We start from the raw sequence: 20096 nt of genomic DNA, 5'->3' as shown, positions 1-20096 counted from the left end.
GGTTTCTTTTTCGTAAATTAAATTCTTTTCAATGTGAAAAACTTGCCACCGATGAAAATTAGCCGAATTTGAAGAATCTTCCCAAATTAGTAGAATCTCACCCTTTTGACCTGAGGTTTGGAACAGTTCTTTGGGAGTGGATTTCTCCAGACAAACTGAATCTTGAGCTAATGTGACAGAGAGCAGAAAACACAAGGGTAAGTAGTTATAGAATCATTTCTTGTGTTTAACATTCATGGATCTTTTGACTTGCTTCGAGCTAATTTGCTACTGAAATTACTGGTGTCACCAATCGGAAGCTCTACCTCTTGTGTGTTTACTCTCTAATGATTATTTCTTCCTTAAAAAAAAACATGTGAGGCATTTTATTGTTGACGCTTTGTGATCCAGGTTCAGTTGATTTTATTCAGCGACATTACCTTGAGGATGAAAAGGATTAACAGCATTCTGACATTTAAAGCTGCAATATTTGAAGAACTGTTGCCAGAGACAGAACAAGCTGGTCAGCATCCACGATAGGATTATCGAAGAACAATCAATATCCATGCTTCTTAAGATATTGAGCTCTTGCAACCACGTCATTAGCATAATCGTTTCCCGTGGTACCAACATCCATGTTGGCATAGGTTTGGACATTACTTGTTCCAGCATTGTATGCTGAAATCCCACCTGTGACAAAGAGATAACAAATTGCATTTACTACAATAACAGTGTACATTTATATAGCACCTTTCTCCTCATAGCTGCACAGATTGGCTATGATATTTTCTGCAAAGCGACTGATTTGGACTCTAAAGTAACGATGAATATCAGGGGCTGGTTTAGGTCGCTCGGCTAAATCGCTGGCTTTTAAAGCAGACCAAGCAGGCCAGCAGCACAGTTCGATTCCTGTACCAGCCTCCCCGGACAGGCGCCGGAATGTGGCGACTAGGGGCTTTTCACAGTAACTTCATTGAAGCCTACTCGTGACAATAAGCGATTTTCATTTTCATTTCATTTCATATGCACACATTGGGTGTTTAATCGAGAGTGCGACGAGGCCGTTAAGTGGTCGGAGAGGCCAAAGATGAGAACCGCGCCGGGTTTGTGATTTAACCGGCCTGCTCCCATTTGCGAAATCAGGGTCCCGCCGTAGCGTGGCGAGAAACCTATAATCACCACTTAAGCCCAATCTCCATACAACTAATGGGAATGACTCCCTATCTAACGGCCTCCCGTGATCTAACGGCCTGCCCAGCACAGGGTCACACGGGCACTGGTTAGTACTCCATTTTTGAACACGTGAAGTTGGCGGCAGGGCAGCTACGGGGATCTGGGGAGGTGAGTAACTTCTGGGTATCTAGCACCAGGCTCATCAGCCATGCAAAAGCGTTCAGAACCCATGATCAATAACACAGAGTTTCTTAGATGGGCAATCATAATTGTCAGCAAGTGATTGCCAAAGAAGAACATTTTTGAGTGGACAGGTCACCAAGTCCTCGGTCGGCCCTCCCTGTGAAGATGCGAAAGCACTCACAAACAAATTCAGTAACTACCCACAACACCTCCAAAAACACAACCACCGTGCCTCTACACATTGCTATGATGATGCTTTGTTTCCAGAGGACTGGAAAGTGGCTAATGTAACACTACTGTTTAAGAAGGGAGGGAGGCAGAAGATGGGAAATTATAGGCCGGTTAGCCTGACTTCGATCATTGGTAAGATTTTAGAGTCCATTATTAAAGATGAGATCACGGAGTACTTGGAAGTGCATGGTAAAATAGGACTGAGTCAGCACGGCTTTGTCAAGGGGAGGTCATGTCTGACAAATCTGTTAGAGTTCTTTGAGGAAGTAACAAGGAAGTTAGGCAAAGGAGAACCAGTGATTTATTTAGATTTCCAGAAGGCCTTTGACAAGGTGCCGCATAGGAGACTGTTAAATAAGTTAAGAGCCCATGGTGTTAAGGGTAAGATCGTGGCAGGGATAGAGGATTGGCTGACTGGCAGAAGGCAGGGAGTGGGGATAAAGGGGTCTTTTTCAGGATGGCAGCCAGTGACTAGTGTCTCAGGGGTCGGTGCTGGGACCATAACTTTTCACAATATACATTAATGATTTGGAAGAAGGAACTGAAGGCACTATTGCTAAGTTTGCAGATGATACAAACATCTGTCAAGGCACAGGTAGTATTGAGGAAGCAAGGGGGCTAAAGAAGGACTTGGACATGTTAAGTGATGGGTTAAGAGACATTGCAATTAGTTGTCTCATTTATGTTAAGTGTTCAATGATTGACACTGATATAAAAAGGGGCTTCAGGTGGACACTTCAGTGGAGCTTGTGATGATCTGTAGAGTTCTGTGCAGAGTGAGTTTGAATCATTAAAGGTGTGTTGGTGAAAAAGGAGCTGAACTCTTGCCTCTTCATACCACAGCATCTAGTACATGTTAACAGGACAGACTAGGAGAGTGGGCAAAGAAGTGGCAGATGGAATACAATGTGGAAAAGTGTGAGGTTATGCACTTTGGAAGGAGAAATGGAGGCATAGACTATTTTCTAAATTGCGAGATGCTTAGGAAATCAGAAGCACAAAGGGACTTGGGAGTCCTTGTTCATGGTTCTCTTAAGGTTAAAGTGCAGGTTCAGTCGGCAGTTAGGAAGACAAATGCAATGTTAGCATTCATGTCGAGAGGGCTAGAATACAAGACCAGGGATGTACTTCTGTGGCTATATAAGGCTATAGTCAGACCCCATTTGGAGAATTGTGATCAGTTTTGGGGCCCGTATTGTAGCCATCTAAGATGGCCACCTGCACAGGACCATGGGAATTATGGCCAACCCAGGACTCAGACAGATACAGAGCCTTTATGTATCTGAAACACAGGTAACAAGGCCTGATCGAAATACCCGCTCGTTTGCATTTTAATGGCCCATGTTCCCAGGACAATAGAACGCCAATCAAGCAACCGGTACAACCACAGACTGATCAGCACCACTCCCGTTACACAGAAAGCCCAACTGCCAAGGTCAATGACCGCTAAGGACCCGCCCAGCCACCAAGGCATCCCACCCCTTTATTGGCCGAAATCGAAGAGTGTGATCAGAGCCCTGTCGAACTATTGGGTCCAAGGTTAAGGACCACCCCAAAGAGCGTGAAATCCCAGAGGGATAAAAGAGAGCACAGCCATGTGTTCTGTCTCTTTTGGGTCCAGCCTGTACCAGCCCAATTGCAGCACGAACAGTCAGCTAAGTTCAAGACCAACGATCGCTTCCTGACGGATGAGCCAAGCAGAGACAGAGCCACTTTCTTCCCAAGAGAAATCCAGATAAAGGCCTTATCCTATTGCACAGTGCCAGTCGCCCTGAAGTTAAGTATTGGTTATCGTAGCTGATCGGTGTAGTTTAACTCGTAGTAGACATTGTGTTTGCATGTTGAGGTAACTCTTGTGTATGTAAATAAACCATCTTTTGGACTAACTAACTGATTGTGTGGTCATTTGATCGATATAAGAAAAGGTTTGTGGTTCACCAATATTATTAATAGAGGAACTATGTATCTAAGGATGTGTTGGCCTTGGAAAGGGTCCAGAGGAGGTTGCCTAGAATGATCCCTGGAATGAAGAGCTTGTTGTAGGAGGAACAGTTGAGGATCTATACTCGTTGGAGTTTAGAAGGATGAGGGGGGATCTTATTGAAACTTATAGGATACTGCGATGCTTGGATAGAGTGGACATGGAGAGGATGTTTCCACTTTTACGAAAAACTAGAAGCAGAGGACACAATCTCAGACTAAAGGAACGATCCATTAAAACAGAGATGAGGAGGAATTTCTTCAGCCAGAGGGTGGTGAATCTGTGGAACTCTTTGCCGCAGAAGGCTGTGGGGGCCAAATCACTGAGTGTCTTTAAGACAGAGATAGATGGGTTCTTAATTAATAAGGTGATCAGGGGTTATGGGGAGAAGGCAGGAGAATGGGGATGAGAAAAATATCAGCCATGATTGAATGGCGGAATAGACTCGATGGGCAACGTGGCCTCATTCTGCTCCTATGACTTCTAGTTTTCGATCACCTTACCTGCAATGTGTATAGCTGGACTTTGAATGATGCCACTGGAAGTTCCCTGTTGTAGCTGACTGCATATTGTTTAGCAGTAGGTGAGAGGAGTGAAGAGTGGATAAGAGCAGTTCAAGTTTGAAATCCGTGCATTGCCTCAGTTGGACCCTTTGTTTGGTGTTGGAATTTGGCCATGTAGGAAGCTTCTGGCACACACAAAGGCTTCGAGAGTGCCCATCTCAGTGTGGGCTTCTCAGGCTGTGCAGAAAACCATGCGTGCCCCATTTGGAGGGTCATGGCCTCTGTAGCTCCTTCCCCAGCACTGCTACACAGCCAGTTTTTCCTGCCTAAAAATGGTTTCTTGGATTGGCAGCCACTTTGAAATGAAAATCGCTTATAGTCACAAGTTCATGAGGCTGGTGCGGGAATGGAACCGTGCTGCTGGCCTGCCTTGGTCGGCTTTCAAAGCCAGCGATTTAGCCCTGTGCTAAACCAGGATTGTCTAAGAATGACTAAGAATTGGGCACAGACATGATGCTGCATTGCTCAAACATTAGACCTCGTACTCAGCAGTAGTTGGCAGGCAATGGGTGTCTATTTTGTCACAAAATTGCCAGGGATTGAGCACAGGTTTGCCAGAGAACAGTGTTACCTCCTGCAGGACCTCCCAAGTTCAGACTTTAACCGACAAATGACAAGTCTCAAACCTTTGAGCTGCTGCTCTTTGGACCAAGTCGGAAACTTTTTTGCAATCCCATTAACCATCCCCGTCAGTATCTGCGTGGCCTGTGAAATGTGCTCCTCACTGTCCCAAGCTCCAGCAACCTTATGGTATCTTTTGTCGACCTGGAATAAGCACAAAAACATTTTCTTGCCGTGCGTCGGGTTCCATTTCTCAAAAGAAAGAAAAGAAATTAAAGCAGTAGGATGATGATAATGCTGTGGTCAGAGCGGTGCTGTCATTGATGAAACCTCAGTCATTTGACGGGCTATCCCAGCATGCGTGCGTGACTCCCATGGCAGGACCCAACATCGCTCAACACACTAAACCCAATGTGGATCTGTCCCCCTTTAGTGCTCCCAGCGATTTGCAGCACTGAGAGTGTTATGAACAATGTAGTAAGAAAGAAGGGTTTGCATTTACACACAATCTTTCATGAACACAGGACAATTCAAAGCACTTCACGGCCATTGAAGTATGTTTGTGTCGACACTGTTATAGGAAACTTGGCAGCCAATTTGAGCACAGCAAATAACAATGTGATAATGCCCAAATAACCAGGCCTGATCGAAACCCCCGCTCGTTTGCATTTTAATGGCCCATTTTCCCAGGAAAATAGAACTCCAATCAAGAAACCGGTACAGCGACAGACTGATCGGCGCCACTCCCCTTACTCAGAAAGCCCAACTGCCAAGGTCAATGACCGCTAAGGACCCTCCCAGCCACCAAGGCTATTGGGTCCAAGGTTAAGGACAGCCCCAAAGAGCTTGAAATCCCAGAGGGATAAAGAGAGCACAGCCATGTGTTCTGTCTCTTTTGGATCCGGCCTGTGCCAGCCCAATTGCAGCAGGAACAGCCAGCCAAGTTCAAGACCAACGATTGCTACCAGACGGATGAGCCCAGCAGAGACAGAGCCACTTTCTTTGAACCAGCCGAGTGAAATCCAGATAAGGCCTTATCCATTTGCACAGTGCCGGTAGCCCTGAAGTTAAGTATAGGTTATCGTAGCTGATAGGTGTAGTTTAAAAGATATTGGTTGAGAGGTAAGTATTGGCCTGGACTGGAGGATAATACCTTTGTTCTTCTTCACTATCGTTTGGGGGATCTTGTCTTGAGGAGGGAGCAGGGCCTTAGTTTTAATAGCTGGTCAAAAAGCAATGCCTCAAACATTGCTGCATCACTACCGCACTAAAGTATCAGTCTTGATATTGTGCTCAAGTCCTGTTTTGAGACTTGAACCTTCAAACATCAGAGGCAGGAGTACTACCGACTTGAGCCATGACTGACACACAGCGTTAACAACGATCCCAACATTCAGCACTGTCCACCTCGCAACATCCCAATTCCAAAACAATATCTTGCCCAGTCTTTTGTCATCAATGAGTCATAATCTTGGAAATTATCAACTGCACCCCACTGGGGGAACCGTGTCACCTCAAGAAGGCTCAATGCCAGTACCTCATGTCAGCTCAGGGTAGAATTTGCTCACTGCCTGTGAACAACTTACAAATTATTGATTTCACTGGCCATAAAATTTGTGACCAGCAATTGGACTAATCTGAGACAATTCAATGATAAATTTGTCTTCCTTTCTTACATTTTAACTTTGTTCTAGCTTCCCCTCCTTATAAAATCCCGAAAGGAATGTAATCAAGAAGTACTTTTACTACACCAAGGATAGAAAGAATTTGGATTTCTCTATCCAATAGGTTTGATCAGGGCTTCAGAAGGTTTTTGAGCTGCAAAACCCCTAGTGACCACCCAAATGCAGCAGGGAACTCCAAGTATTCTGATCAGGTTTGTGGTGCTCTTTTGTGATGCTTTTTTCAGGATGATTGGCGTAGTGTTCACAAAGACCACAAAATAGCTTTAACTTAAACAAGGCTATAAATTTATTAACACTACCAATTTGGATTCGACACGTACTCCTAAAGAATACACAGTTGATTAATAGCATCTAAACTACACTCATTTACAGCTAATCTCACTACTGGTTTAAACTATGATCTGCTCTCACTTACACTGTCTGTAATTCTGACTCTCTCTCACTAACTCCTGCACACTCTCTCCCACAAGGCTTAGTATCACTGCTTTATATAGATGCAACTGTAGCTCCCTCTAGTGGCTACTCTCGACACTTCATTAACCCTTGCAGTTATGATAGTACCACAATGTTGACACCCCTTATTTGCCACAAAATTGGAGTGAATACAGAAATGAAATGTAAACAAGCCTTTTGTCGCAATATCAATGCATATGTTAGGAATTGGGAAGAGGCATATAGTCATAAATACATTCACCAGCTACTTGGCACCCGCACATTAACCATTGGAGGTTTTATCCACATTTGGAGTAGGAGATTGAAAACGTTCCCTCATTTAAAAATATTAAGTCTACCTTCTGTCATTTTTAATGAGAGGAGTGATGTTGGAAGGTTGACTCATATTGGCGGCACGCACCTCTCCCTCTCACACACAGATGACCTCTCTCGCACAGATGTGTTTCTCTCCCTCTTAGACATGTCTGCCTCTCTCTCACACAGAAAAACATACGACTCCTACCTCAAACACACACATACACACGACTCCTTCAATCTTGCGCAAACATACACAACGTCACTCTCCCTCTCACATACACACATCTCACTCGCCCTTTCTCACACACATGCCTCCCTCTCACACATACACACAGGTCTCCCTCTCTCACACAGAGACACGTCTCCCTCTCTCACACAAACACACGTCTCCCCTTGCTCATACAGACATACGTCTCCCTCGCTCACACACACACACACACACACACACAGACACATCCCCCCCTCTCTCACACACACATCCCCATCACACACACATACACACATCCCCCTCTCTCACACACACACATGCCCCCTCTCTCACACACCATCCACCTCTCTCACACACACACATCCCCCTCTCTCACCACAGACCCCCTCTCTACACACACCACTCCCCCTGCCTCACACACACATCCCCCTCTCTCTCACACACACACACCCTTCTCTCACACACACATCCCCCTCTCTCACACACACATCCCCTCTCTCTCTCCCCCACATCCCCTCTCTCACACACACACACATCCCCCTCTCTCACACACATCCCCCTCTCTCACGACACCAAACATCCCCTCCTCCTCACACTACATCCCCTCTCTCACACACACACACATCCCCCTCTCACACAACCTCCCCCTCTCTCACACACACATCCCCCTCTCCACAACATCCCCCTCTCACACACACATCTCACCCTCTCTCAAACACACTTCCCCTCAATAGCAGGTTGGGGAATTAGCTCAAATGTAGAGCGCTTGCTTACATCATGTTAGAGGTAGTGGGATCGTGCCCACATTCTCCACTTCATTTTGTGGGCGCGTGGCCACACACACACCCCCTCTCACACACATCCCCCTCTCACACACACTCCCCCTGTCTCACACACATCCCCCTCTCTCACACACACACATCCCCCACTCTCTCACACACACACCCCTCTCTCACACACATCCCCCTCTCTCACACACACATCCCCCTCTCTCTCACACACACATCCCCCACTCTCTCACACACATCCCCTCTCTCTCACACACATCCCCCACTCTCTCACACACACACCCCTCTCTCACACCACATCCCCTCTCTCTCACACACCATCCCCCTCTCTCACATACATCCCCCTCTCTCTCACACACACATCCCCCACTCTCTCACACACATCCCCTCTCTCTCACAACACATCCCCCACTCTCTCACACACCACACCCTCTCTCACACACACATTCCCCTCTCTCACACACCATCCCCCTCTCTCTCACACATACATCCCCTCTCTCTCACACACACATCCCCCTCTCTCACACGCATCCCCCTCTCTCACACACACATCCCCCTCTCACACACACATCCCCCTCTCACCACCACCCCCCTCTCACACACATCTCCCTCTCTCAAACACACTTCCCCTCTCTCACACACACATCCCTCTCTCTCACACACACATCCCCCCCTCTCACACACCATCCCCCTCCTCTCTCACACACACATCCCCCTCTCTCTCACACACACATCCCCCTCTCTCTCACACACACATCCCCCTCTCTCACACACACATCCCCCTCTCACACACACACCCCCCTCTCTCTCACACACACACATCCTCCTCTCACACACACATCCCCCTCTCACACACATCTCCCTCTCTCAAACACACTTCCCCCTCTCTCACACACACATCCCTCTCTCTCACACACATCCCCCCTCTCACACATACATCCCTCTCTCTCACACACATCCCACTCTCTCACACACCCATCCCCCCTCTCACACACATATCCCCCCTCTCTCACACACACATCCCTCTCTCACACACACACATCCCTCTCTCTCACACACACATCCCTCTCTCATACACACCTCCCCCTCTCTCAAACACAGATCCCCCCTCTCACACACACATCCCCCTCTCACACACACTCCCCCTCTCTCACACACACATCCCCCTCTCTCTCTCACACACATCCCCCTCTCTCACACACACACACACATCTCCCTTTCTCACACACACACATCCCCCTCTCTCACACACACATCCCCCTCTCTCACACACACACATCCCCCTCTCTCACACACATCCCCCTCTCTCACACACACATCCCTCTCTCTCACACACAGATCCCCCTCTCACACACATCCCCCTCTCTCTCACACACATCCCCCTCTCTCTCTCACTCACACATCCCCCTCTCTCTCACACACACATCCCCCTCTCTCTCACTCACACACATCCCCCTCTCTCTCGCGCACATCCCCCTCTCTCACACACACATCCCCCTCTCTCACACACACATCCCCCTCTCTCTCACACACACACACATTCCCCTCTCTCTCACACACATCCCCCTCTCTCTCTCACTCACACATCCCCCTCTCTCTCACACACACATCCCCCTCTCTCTCACTCACACACATCCCCCTCTCTCTCACACACATCCCCCTCTCGCTCACACACATCCCCCTCTCTCACACACACATCCCCCTCTCTCACACACACATCCCACTCTCACACACACATCTCTCTCTCTCACACACACATCTCTCTCTCTCACACACACATCCCTCTCTCTCATACACACCTCCCCCTCTCTCAAACACACATCCCCCCCCCTCTTACACACACATCCCCCTCTCTCACACACATCCCCCTCTCACACACACACCTCTCTCACACACACATCCCCCTCTCTCACACACACATCCCTCTCGTCCACACATCCACTCTCTCACACACACCCCCCCTCACACACATCCCCCTCTCACACACACACCCCCTGTCCACACACATCCCCTCTCTCACCACACACATCCCCCACTCTCTCACACACACACACCCCTCTCTCATACACACATCCCCCTCTCTCACACACACATCCCCTCCTCTCACACACACATCCCCACTCTCTCACACACACATCCCCCTCTCTCACACACACATCCCCCTCTCTCTCACACACACACACATTCCCCTCTCTCTCACACACATCCCCCTCTCTCTCTCACTCACACATCCCCCTCTCTCTCACACACACATCCCCCTCTCTCTCACTCACACACATCCCCCTCTCTCTCACACACATCCCCCTCTCGCTCACACACATCCCCCTCTCTCACACACACATCCCCCTCTCTCACACACACATCCCACTCTCACACACACATCTCTCTCTCTCACACACACATCTCCTCTCTCTCACACACACATCCCTCTCTCTCATACACACCTCCCCCTCTCTCAAACACACATCCCCCCCCCTCTCACACACACATCCCCCTCTCTCACACACATCCCCCTCTCTCACACACACATCCCTCTCTCACACACACATCCCCCTCTCTCACACACACATCCCCCTCTCACACACATCTCCCTCTCTCAAACACACTTCCCCCTCTCTCACACACACATCCCTCTCTCTCACACACATCCCCCCTCTCACACATACATCCCTCTCTCTCACACACATCCCACTCTCTCACACACCCATCCCCCCTCTCACACACACATCCCCCTCTCTCACACACACATCCCTCTCTCACACACACACATCCCTCTCTCTCACACACACATCCCTCTCTCTCATACACACCTCCCCCTCTCTCAAACACACATCCCCCCTCTCACACACACATCCCCCTCTCACACACACATCCCCCTCTCTCACACACACATCCCCCTCTCTCTCTCACTCACACATCCCCTCTCTCTCACACACACATTCCCCTCTCACACACACACATTCCCCTCTCACACACTCACATCCCCCTCTCTCTCACACACATCCCCCTCTCTCACACACACACACACATCTCCCTTTCTCACACACACACATCCCCCTCTCTCACACACACATCCCCCCTCTCTCACACACACACATCCCCTCTCTCACACACATCCCCCTCTCTCACACACACATCCCTCTCTGTCACACACAGATCCCCCTCTCACACACATCCCCCTCTCTCTCACACACATCCCCCTCTCTCTCTCACTCACACATCCCCCTCTCTCTCACACACACATCCCCCTCTCTCTCACTCACACACATCCCCCTCTCTCTCACACACATCCCCCTCTCTCACACACACATCCCCCTCTCTCACACACACATCCCCCTCTCTCTCACACACACCCACATTCCCCTCTCTCACACACATTCCCCTCTCACACACTCACGTTCCCCTCTCTCACACTCACATCCCCCTCTCTCACACACACATTCCCCTCTCACACACTCACATTCCCCTCTCTCACACTCACATCCCCCTCTCTCACACGCACATCCCCCTCTCTCACACACACATTCCCCTCTCACACACACACATTCCCCTCTCTCACACACACATCCCCCTCTCTCACACACACACACATCCCCCTCTCTCTCACACACACACATCCCCCTCTCTCACACACACACATCCCCCTCTCTCTCACACACACACATTCCCCTCTCTCACACACATCCCCCTCTCTCACACACACATTCCCCTCTCACACACACACATTCCCCTCTCACACACTCACATCTCCCTCTCTCTCACACACATCCCCCTCTCTCACACACACATCCCCCTCTCTCACACACACACGTTCCCCTCTCTCACACACACTGAAGAGGTAGAATTCCCGAACGGACTACAGAAATACAAAATGGATGCTGCCTGAAATAAAATAGACTCTGTCAATTTTCTTGACCCGATGTTATTATCGTTGTCTGCTGCTGAAGTAGTCAAGCTTTGTGCAAAACAAGTGATCCCCAACCAGATGCATCCGGAGAGACAATGAGCCGTTGGCAACCTTTGCCCAATGTCTGTATTCTTAGCTACTGGTAACTGACAAAGGGGCCTGAAATTAGGGAACTAGCAAGGAATGAGGAAGGACATGTTCAACGTGACTGGACTATTGACCCCATGACTTTATGTAACCATTATAAGACCATAAGACCATAAGACATAGGAGTGGAAGTAAGGCCATTCGGCCCATCGAGTCCACTCCGCCATTCAATCATGGCTGATGGGCATTTCAACTCCACCTCCCAGCATTCTCCCCATAGCCCTTAATTCCTCGCGACATCAAGAATTTATCTATCTCTGCCTTGAAGCCATTTAGCGTCCCGGCCTCCACTGCACTCTGCGGCAATGAATTCCACAGGCCCACCACTCTCTGGCTGAAGAAATGTCTCCGCATTTCTGTTTTGAATTTACCCCCTCTAATTCTAAGGCTGTGCCCACGGGTCCTCGACTCCTCGCCTAACGGAAACAGTTTCTTTGCGTCCATCCTTTCTAAGCCATGTATTATCTTGTAAGTTTCTATTAGATCTCCCCTTAACCTTCTGAACTCCAATGAATACAATCCCAGGAACGCCAGCCGTTCCTCATATGCTAGACCCGCCATTCCAGGGATCATCCGTGTGAATCTCCGCTGGACACGCTCCAGTGCCAGTATGTCCTTCCTGAGATCTATGTAATGAATTGATCGAGCAAGGCATACTGCCAATTATAGGGTATAGGAGCTAATTTATAGCCATTTACGGCATTGAAGATGCATATTATGAATTGTGATGCGAACAGAGTTGATTGGGTATATGTAAATGCAAATGCAAACTAATTCCGCTTTCCTTCTGTATATTAACCCAGTGCGACCTCAGCTCAGGCGAGAAAAGGTGCAGCTCAGACCGAGGGGGTCAAAGACCTTTTCTCCCAGAGCTCTGAAAATTAATAAATTGCTTCTTTACTCACTCAAACGCCTATTTGTGAATATTTTCACCTACAACACGCACAAACTCACACACACACACACACACACACACACACACACACACACGTGCCTCCCTCTCTCAGGGGTACAGATATAGGTTGAGAAGTGGTAGATTTAGAACTGAGATGAGGAGAAACTACTTCTCGCAGAGGGTGGTGAATTTGTGGACGTCGCTGCCCCATAGTGCGGTGGAATCGGAGTTATTGAATGGTTTGAAGAAGGAGATAGATTTATGGCTGATGAAAAAAATGGGTTAAAGGGAAAAGGAGATTTGAGACCAGGAAGAGATCAGGCATAAGATAAAAGTAAATTACTGCGGATGCTGGAATCTGAAACAAAAACAGAAAATACTGGACCATCTCGGCAGGTTTGACAGCATCTGTGGAAAGAGAAGGGAGTTAATGTTTTGAGTTTGGATGACTCTTTGTCAAAGAGATCAGCCATGATCTGATTAAATGGTGCAGCAGGCTCGAAGGGCTGAATTGCCAATTCTGATCCTAATTCCTATGTTTCTATGTTCTCACACGTTCACACACACACACACACACACACATCTCTCTCTCATTCACACACACGCACATCTCTCTCTCTCACTCACACACACACGTCGCTCTCTCACAATCACACACACACGTCGCTCTCACAAACACACACACATGTCTCTCTCCCTCTCTCTCCCTGCCCCCCCCCCACACACACACACATGTCTCTCTCCCTCTCTCTCCCTGCCCCCCCCCACACACACACACATATGTCTCTCTTCCTCTCTCTCCCTGCCCCCCCCCCCCCACACACACACACACACATGTCTCTCTCCCTCTCTCCCTGCCCCCCCCCCCCCAACACACACATACACACACACACACACACAATGTCTCTCTGTATCACAGTGGAGAGGCAGGTGCAGCAAGCAATTTGGAAGGCAAATGGTGTGTTGCCTTCATTGCCAAAGGACTTTAGTTCAGACATGTCTTACTGTAGTTATACAGAGCCTTGATGAGTCCACTGTGGTGTTCTTTGTGCTTCTGTTATCAGGATGGTTGGTGTAGTGTTGACAAAGGCACAGAAGCTACTTACTTTTACAGTAAACAATATTATAGTAATCTACACTACTAATACTAGTCTCTACAATCTAACTCTAACTCTACTGTATCCTCTCTAGATCTCTCCTATGCACTCTACTCTAGCCTTCCCTCTCCCAGAAGCCTGAGAGTCAGTGCTTCATATAGTACTGCATCTAGCTCCATCTAGTGGTTAATTGTAACAGGACATTAACTCTTTATATTATGAACATTTCTATAATGCCACAGCCACAGCTGAAGTATTATGTGCAATTTTGGTCCCCGACCTAAGAAAGGATATACTTGCTATGGAGGGAGTATAGTAGCTGTTCACAAGGCTGATATTGGGTTTGGTGGGATTGTCCTATGAGGGGTGATTGGTTGAACTGGGTCTGTATTCACGTGAGTTTAAAAGGATGAGAGGAGATCTTACTGAAATGTATAAAATTCTGAGAGGGCTGAACAGACTAGATTTAGGGACAAAATTTTCCCTGGTTGGGAAATCTAGAACTCAGAGTGCAACCAAGTGTACAATTCTGCTGCTGATGGTGGTCCACAGTGCCTCATGGTTGGCCAGTTTAGAATTTCAAAAAGATTTAGCATTTGACAAATAACATGATGGAGGATATCCTCTATGTGAAGATGGGGCAATGTCTCCATAATAAGAACAAGAACAAAGAACAAAGAACAGTACCGCATTGGGACAGGCCCTTCGGTCTTCCAAGCCTGCGCCAATCATGATACCTGACTAAACGAAAACCTTTTGAACTTCCGGAGTCCATATTCCTCCATTCTCATCCTATTCATGTATTCGTCAAGATGCCGCTTAAACATCACTATCGTGTCTGCTTCCCCCACCTCCCCCGCCAACGCGTTCCAGGCACTCACTACCCTCGCTCATCTCCCTCTGTCTCTCTCTCTCACACACACACATCTCCCTTGGAAAATGCATCTGACTAGCCACTCTGCCTATGCCACTCATAATTCTGTAAACCTCTATCAGGTCGCCCCTCAACCTCCATTGTACCAGTGAAAACTCTCTGAATTTATCCCACCTCTCCTCATAGTTAAAACCCTCCAGACCAGGCAACATCCTGGTAAACCTCTTCTGTACCCTCTCCAAAGCCTCCACATCCTTTGGTAGCGTGGCGACCAGAATTGTGCTCAATATTCCAAATGTGGCCTAACTAAAGCTCGGTATGACTGCAGCGTGACTCGCCATTTTTTTTTAAAACCTGATGCCCCGACCGATGAAGACAAGCCTGCCCTCTTGACTACATTCTCCACCTACATTGCCACTTACAGTGACCTGTGGACCTGTGCACCCAGACCTCTCTGCCTGTCAATATTCCGAGGTGTTCAGTGTTTACTGTATATTTCCCACCTGCATTACACCTTACAAAGTGCATCGTCTCACATTTGTCCAGATTAAACTCCATCTGCCATTTCTCCGCCCAAGTCTCCATCCTGCTGCATCCTCTGACAAATCCTTGTCACTATCCGCAACTCCACCAATCTTTGTGTCATCCGCAAACTTACTAATCAGACCAGCTACATTTTCTTGCAAATCATGTACATATACTAAAACACCATTTATATGAATCATTTATATATACTGTGAAAAACAAAAGTTCCAGCACTGATCCCAACGGACCACCAATTGTGTTGGTCACTTCTGATAGCACCGTCATGGACTGATGCACCTGCCATTGGCAGATTGGTCAGGATGAGATCAAGAATGTTTCTCCCTCGTGTTGGTTTCCTCACCACCTGCTGCAGACCCAGTCTCGCAGTTATATCTTTCAGGACTCAGCCAGTTCAGTCTGTAGTGATGCTATCGGGTCACCCTTGGTGATCGACACTGCAGACCCGTACCCAGAGTATATTCTGTGCCCTTGGCACCTTCAGTATTTCCTTCAAACGGCACTCAAAATGGAGGAGTACTGATTCACCAGTTAAGGATGGGGTGTGGGGCACAGGAGCAGGAAGGCGGTGGGAGCCGCTAACCTGTGCATGTTTGATCTGATGCCATGAGAAGTCTGGAGTCAATGTTGAAGACTCTCTCCCCAACTGGGTACCACCGCGTTCCCGCCTCTGGTGCTTGGGATGGTGATAATGGTGTCTGGGACATTGCCTGTAATGTGTGATTCTGCGTGGGTCATTATGTCAGGCTGCTGCTTGACCAGTCTGTGGGACAGCTCTGACAATTTTGGCTGAGGCCCCCCTCCCCCGAGCAAGGAGGAACTTGTAGGGTCAGCAGGGCTGGGTGTGCTGTTGTCATTTCTGGCACCTAAGACAATGCCCGGCTATCTGCCTGGATGCAATTCTTTTAGACTTTGTAGCAATTTGATACAAAGGAGTGAGTTCAGAGGGCATTTGACTGTCAGCCACGTAGCTGTGGGTCAAGAGTCACATATTGGCCAGACCGGGCAAGGATGGCAGATTTCCCTCCTTGAAATGCCATTGGTGAACCAAATGGGTTTTTACAACAATCAACACAAATTCCTGATAAATTAACCGAATGTTGGGATTCAAACCCATATCCCCGGAGCATAAGACTGGACCTCTGGATTAATAATCCAATAACATTACCACTACGCCACTGGAACAGGCTCTGGCTGGCTAACTGATTGTTTATCTGTACAATGGAGAGGAAGCCAAGAGCCACGGCTTCTGTTCTTCACCAACATTTGCCCCACCCCCGCCCATCCACACAAAGTAGAATTAAACTTCACCTCCTGTGTTCTAAAACTGCTTCCTTCCCATTAATTGAATTAAACTAAAAGTAACGAAAGTGAATGTCTTTGTCAAAGTACACATTCTTGTTCTGTAGTTTTGATATCTTTCAGTTTAAAAGCTGTTCGCCAGTTGTGCTTTTCAATAAGTGTGTATCCAGTACGAGTGAGTTGTCAGCTGGAACACACCCAGTGGGAGACATATCAATACATGTCAGTATTCTCAAATTACCTCAATACCAGAACCACCCTAATTCTGTGCGCTGACTTATTAGGGCTGGTATACTCGTTCACCCAGAATTTCCAGTTTGAAAAGAGTCAGCCAGCGATTTATTTCTGTCCCCACCCAGATGAATGTCTTTCCCTTGTGTACCTCTGAGCTTCAGCCACACCAATTGCCCACTCTCAAAACTGCTTCCATTTCTTCTTTTTGGGGGATGAAGAGGCCCAGCACTGATCTCCTATTCATCCTCTGCGCCTCACTCCCTTGAGAGAATCATAGAATCCCTACAGTGCAGAAAGAGGCCATTTGTTCCGTCGAATCTGCACTGACCGTCCGAAAGAGCACCCTGCTTATCCCGACTCCCCTGCCCTATCCCCATAACCCCACCTAACCTGCACATCTTTGTAACGTGAGAGGTAACAGGAGCACCCGGAAGAAACGCACGCAGACACAGGTGGACACAGAGCAGAAGAACATAAGAACATAAGAACTAGGAGCAGGAGTAGGCCATCTGGCCCCTCGAGCCTGCTCCGCCATTCAATGAGATCATGGCTGATCTTTTGTGGACTCAGCTCCACTTTCCGGCCCGAACACCATTTCCCTTAAGAAGGAGGCCATTCGGCCCATTGAGTCTGCACCGACTGTCCGAAAGAGCACTCTACCTAGGCCCATTTTCTAGCCTTATCTCCGTAACCCCACCTCACCTTTGGATAAAAAGGGGGCAATTTTATCATGGTCAATCCACCTAACTGGGACTGTGGGATGAAACCGAAGCACCCGGAGGAAACCCACGCAGACACAGGGGAGAAAGTGCAGACTCTACACAGATAGTCACCAAGGCATCACCCGAGGCTGGAACTGAACCCAGTTCCCTGGTGCTGTGAGGCAGAAGTGACAACCACCGTATTAGAGATTCAAACATGAAAATGTAGCTCGTAGTGAAGTTTGTCTCAGTCTTTCTAATGCACGCCACAGGGAGAAGTTACTGCCTGCCACGTCAAAAAGTGACATCCTACCTGCATGAGACCAAACCCGTTTCCATGGTCGCCCCAGCCATTTTCTAAGACATTGCCACCGCGGGATTCACGGGACATGATCGCACCAATGATGGCTGGATCTATCTGGTTAGCCTCGGCCACTTTATTTATCATAGTCTTGTACTTGTTCACTCTCTCCAAGTCAGTCTCCATCATCTTGTGAGACGCGGCCACACCTGTATGAACAGAAACAGTAATCCTTCTACAAAATCACTTTCCATTTGATTTAGTCTCACCTGGCTGGACAGAATGGTGCTGTGGATCTTACATCCAACATGTGAAACAACCCACACCATCCCAATAACTCAGCTCTAACTTAACTTGCAACTGCAGCAATTGCAACCATTTATCCATGTTCCTTCCCAGTTTTGTCATGGTGACTTGTGATGGTTGGATGATCAGCACCTCTCCCTAATCCACCCCACGTTCTTTTGTGTCTGAATCTGGGCAGCGATGTTCCAGTAACAAAATCTGGCTCTGTTCAGTCTTGTCCTAGTCTAACACTTGCCCAATTATTTTCTGAATACTGGTTCCGACTGAGAAAGTCGGAACATGTGAACTTGTCCACCTCGGCCAGAAGAATTAAAAAAGGCAGCATATTATTTAAATTGGGGAGATATTGCAGAATTCAGGGATACAGAGGGATCTAGTACATGAATCACATAATGTTTGTATGCAGGTACAAGTGCTCAGGAAGGCAATGGAAATGTTGGCCTTTCATGCAAGAGGAATGGAATATAAAAGTAGGGAGGTTTATATGAGAGTTAGACAAAGTGTTGGTGAGACCACGTTGAGAGTATTGTGTATTTTATAAGAAAATGGTCATTGCGTCAGGAGCAATATTGAGAAGGTTCACTCGATTGATTCTTGGGATGGGGGTAGGTCCTCGAGGAAAGTTTAGGCAGGTAACTAGAGATGGGCAATAATGCTGGCCGGACCTGAGACAACCACATCCTATAGATGAATATATTAAAAAAGGTTGATCCATTGGAGTTTAGAAAAATTGAGTGATCTTATTGAAACATGTGAGATCCTGAGGAGACTTGAAGATGTGGGCGTGGAGAGGATGTCTCCCCTTGTGGGAAATATTGAAATGTGCCTTTAAAGAATTGTAGCATGACACCACTTGAAAGAAGTTTGCCACATGATCCAGTTTGAGTTGCTTAACAGTCTTCAAGCTTTCTACCTCTTGTATGTTGGTTCTCTTGTGCCTGGTCTTAACAAAATACCCCACATCACTTTCACCCAATCACTTATCAGTGATTATCTCATGACAAAAAACATGACAGGAGACAGTGCAAATTTTCAAAAGAAGCAGTCTCCTAAATGGGAGATAAGGATTTTTTTTCTCCCTGGAGAGTTGTGAATCTATAGAACTCTCTACCTCAAAAGAGCAATGGAGGCAGAATTAGTGAATAGTTTTAAGGTGGAGTTAGATGGATTCTTTATTGACAAGGAAGTCAAAGGGAAGAGAGGTAGGAAGCAAAGTGACGTTGAGGCCTCATCAGCTGAACCATGATCTTATTAAATGGTGGAGCAGGTTTGAGGGGCTGAATGGTCTGCTCCTAAATCATATGTACATGTGTTCCTTGCTTATATTAAGTGCCCAAACTAGGCCCCTCCCCCCACCCATAACCCCTAGCCTTCGACACTAAGGGGCAATATAGCATGGCCTATCCACCTACCCTGCACATCTTTGGACTGTGGGAGGAAACCGGAGCACCCGGAGGAAACCCACGCAGACACAGAGAGAAAGTGCAAACTCCACGCAGTCACCAGGGGCCAGAATTGAACCCGGGTCCCTGGAGCTGTGAGGCAGCAGTGCTAACTGTCATAATATCCACTCATGTATATAATGAGATGCAGACAGGCAGTGATTGACACACAGGATAACCAATGAACACACACGACACAGAACAACCAATCACCAGACAGGACACCACCACTATAAAGCCCACAG

General features: G+C 47.7%; 1 protein-coding gene across 2 annotated transcripts in view; it reads right to left on the bottom strand.

Moving 5' to 3' along the window:
* Positions 1-363: 363 nt before the first annotated feature.
* lygl1 (lysozyme g-like 1) overlaps positions 364-20096 on the bottom strand; it is a 31936-nt gene continuing 12203 nt past the window's right edge. For both annotated transcript variants that reach the window (XM_038775696.1, XM_038775695.1), the window contains 3 exons: positions 18116-18312; positions 4737-4875; positions 364-669 (listed from right to left, as the gene is read on the bottom strand). In XM_038775696.1, coding sequence (XP_038631624.1) covers positions 536-669; positions 4737-4875; positions 18116-18312 — 470 coding nt within the window. In that variant the 3' untranslated portion in view covers positions 364-535. The remainder of the gene's footprint in view (positions 670-4736; positions 4876-18115; positions 18313-20096) is intronic.

This window comes from Scyliorhinus canicula, chromosome 17, assembly GCF_902713615.1.
Source record: "Scyliorhinus canicula chromosome 17, sScyCan1.1, whole genome shotgun sequence".
Classification (NCBI taxonomy): Eukaryota; Metazoa; Chordata; class Chondrichthyes; order Carcharhiniformes; family Scyliorhinidae; genus Scyliorhinus; species Scyliorhinus canicula.
Note: the sequence above shows the minus strand (reverse complement) of the source record. Positions and strands in the feature narration are given on the sequence as shown.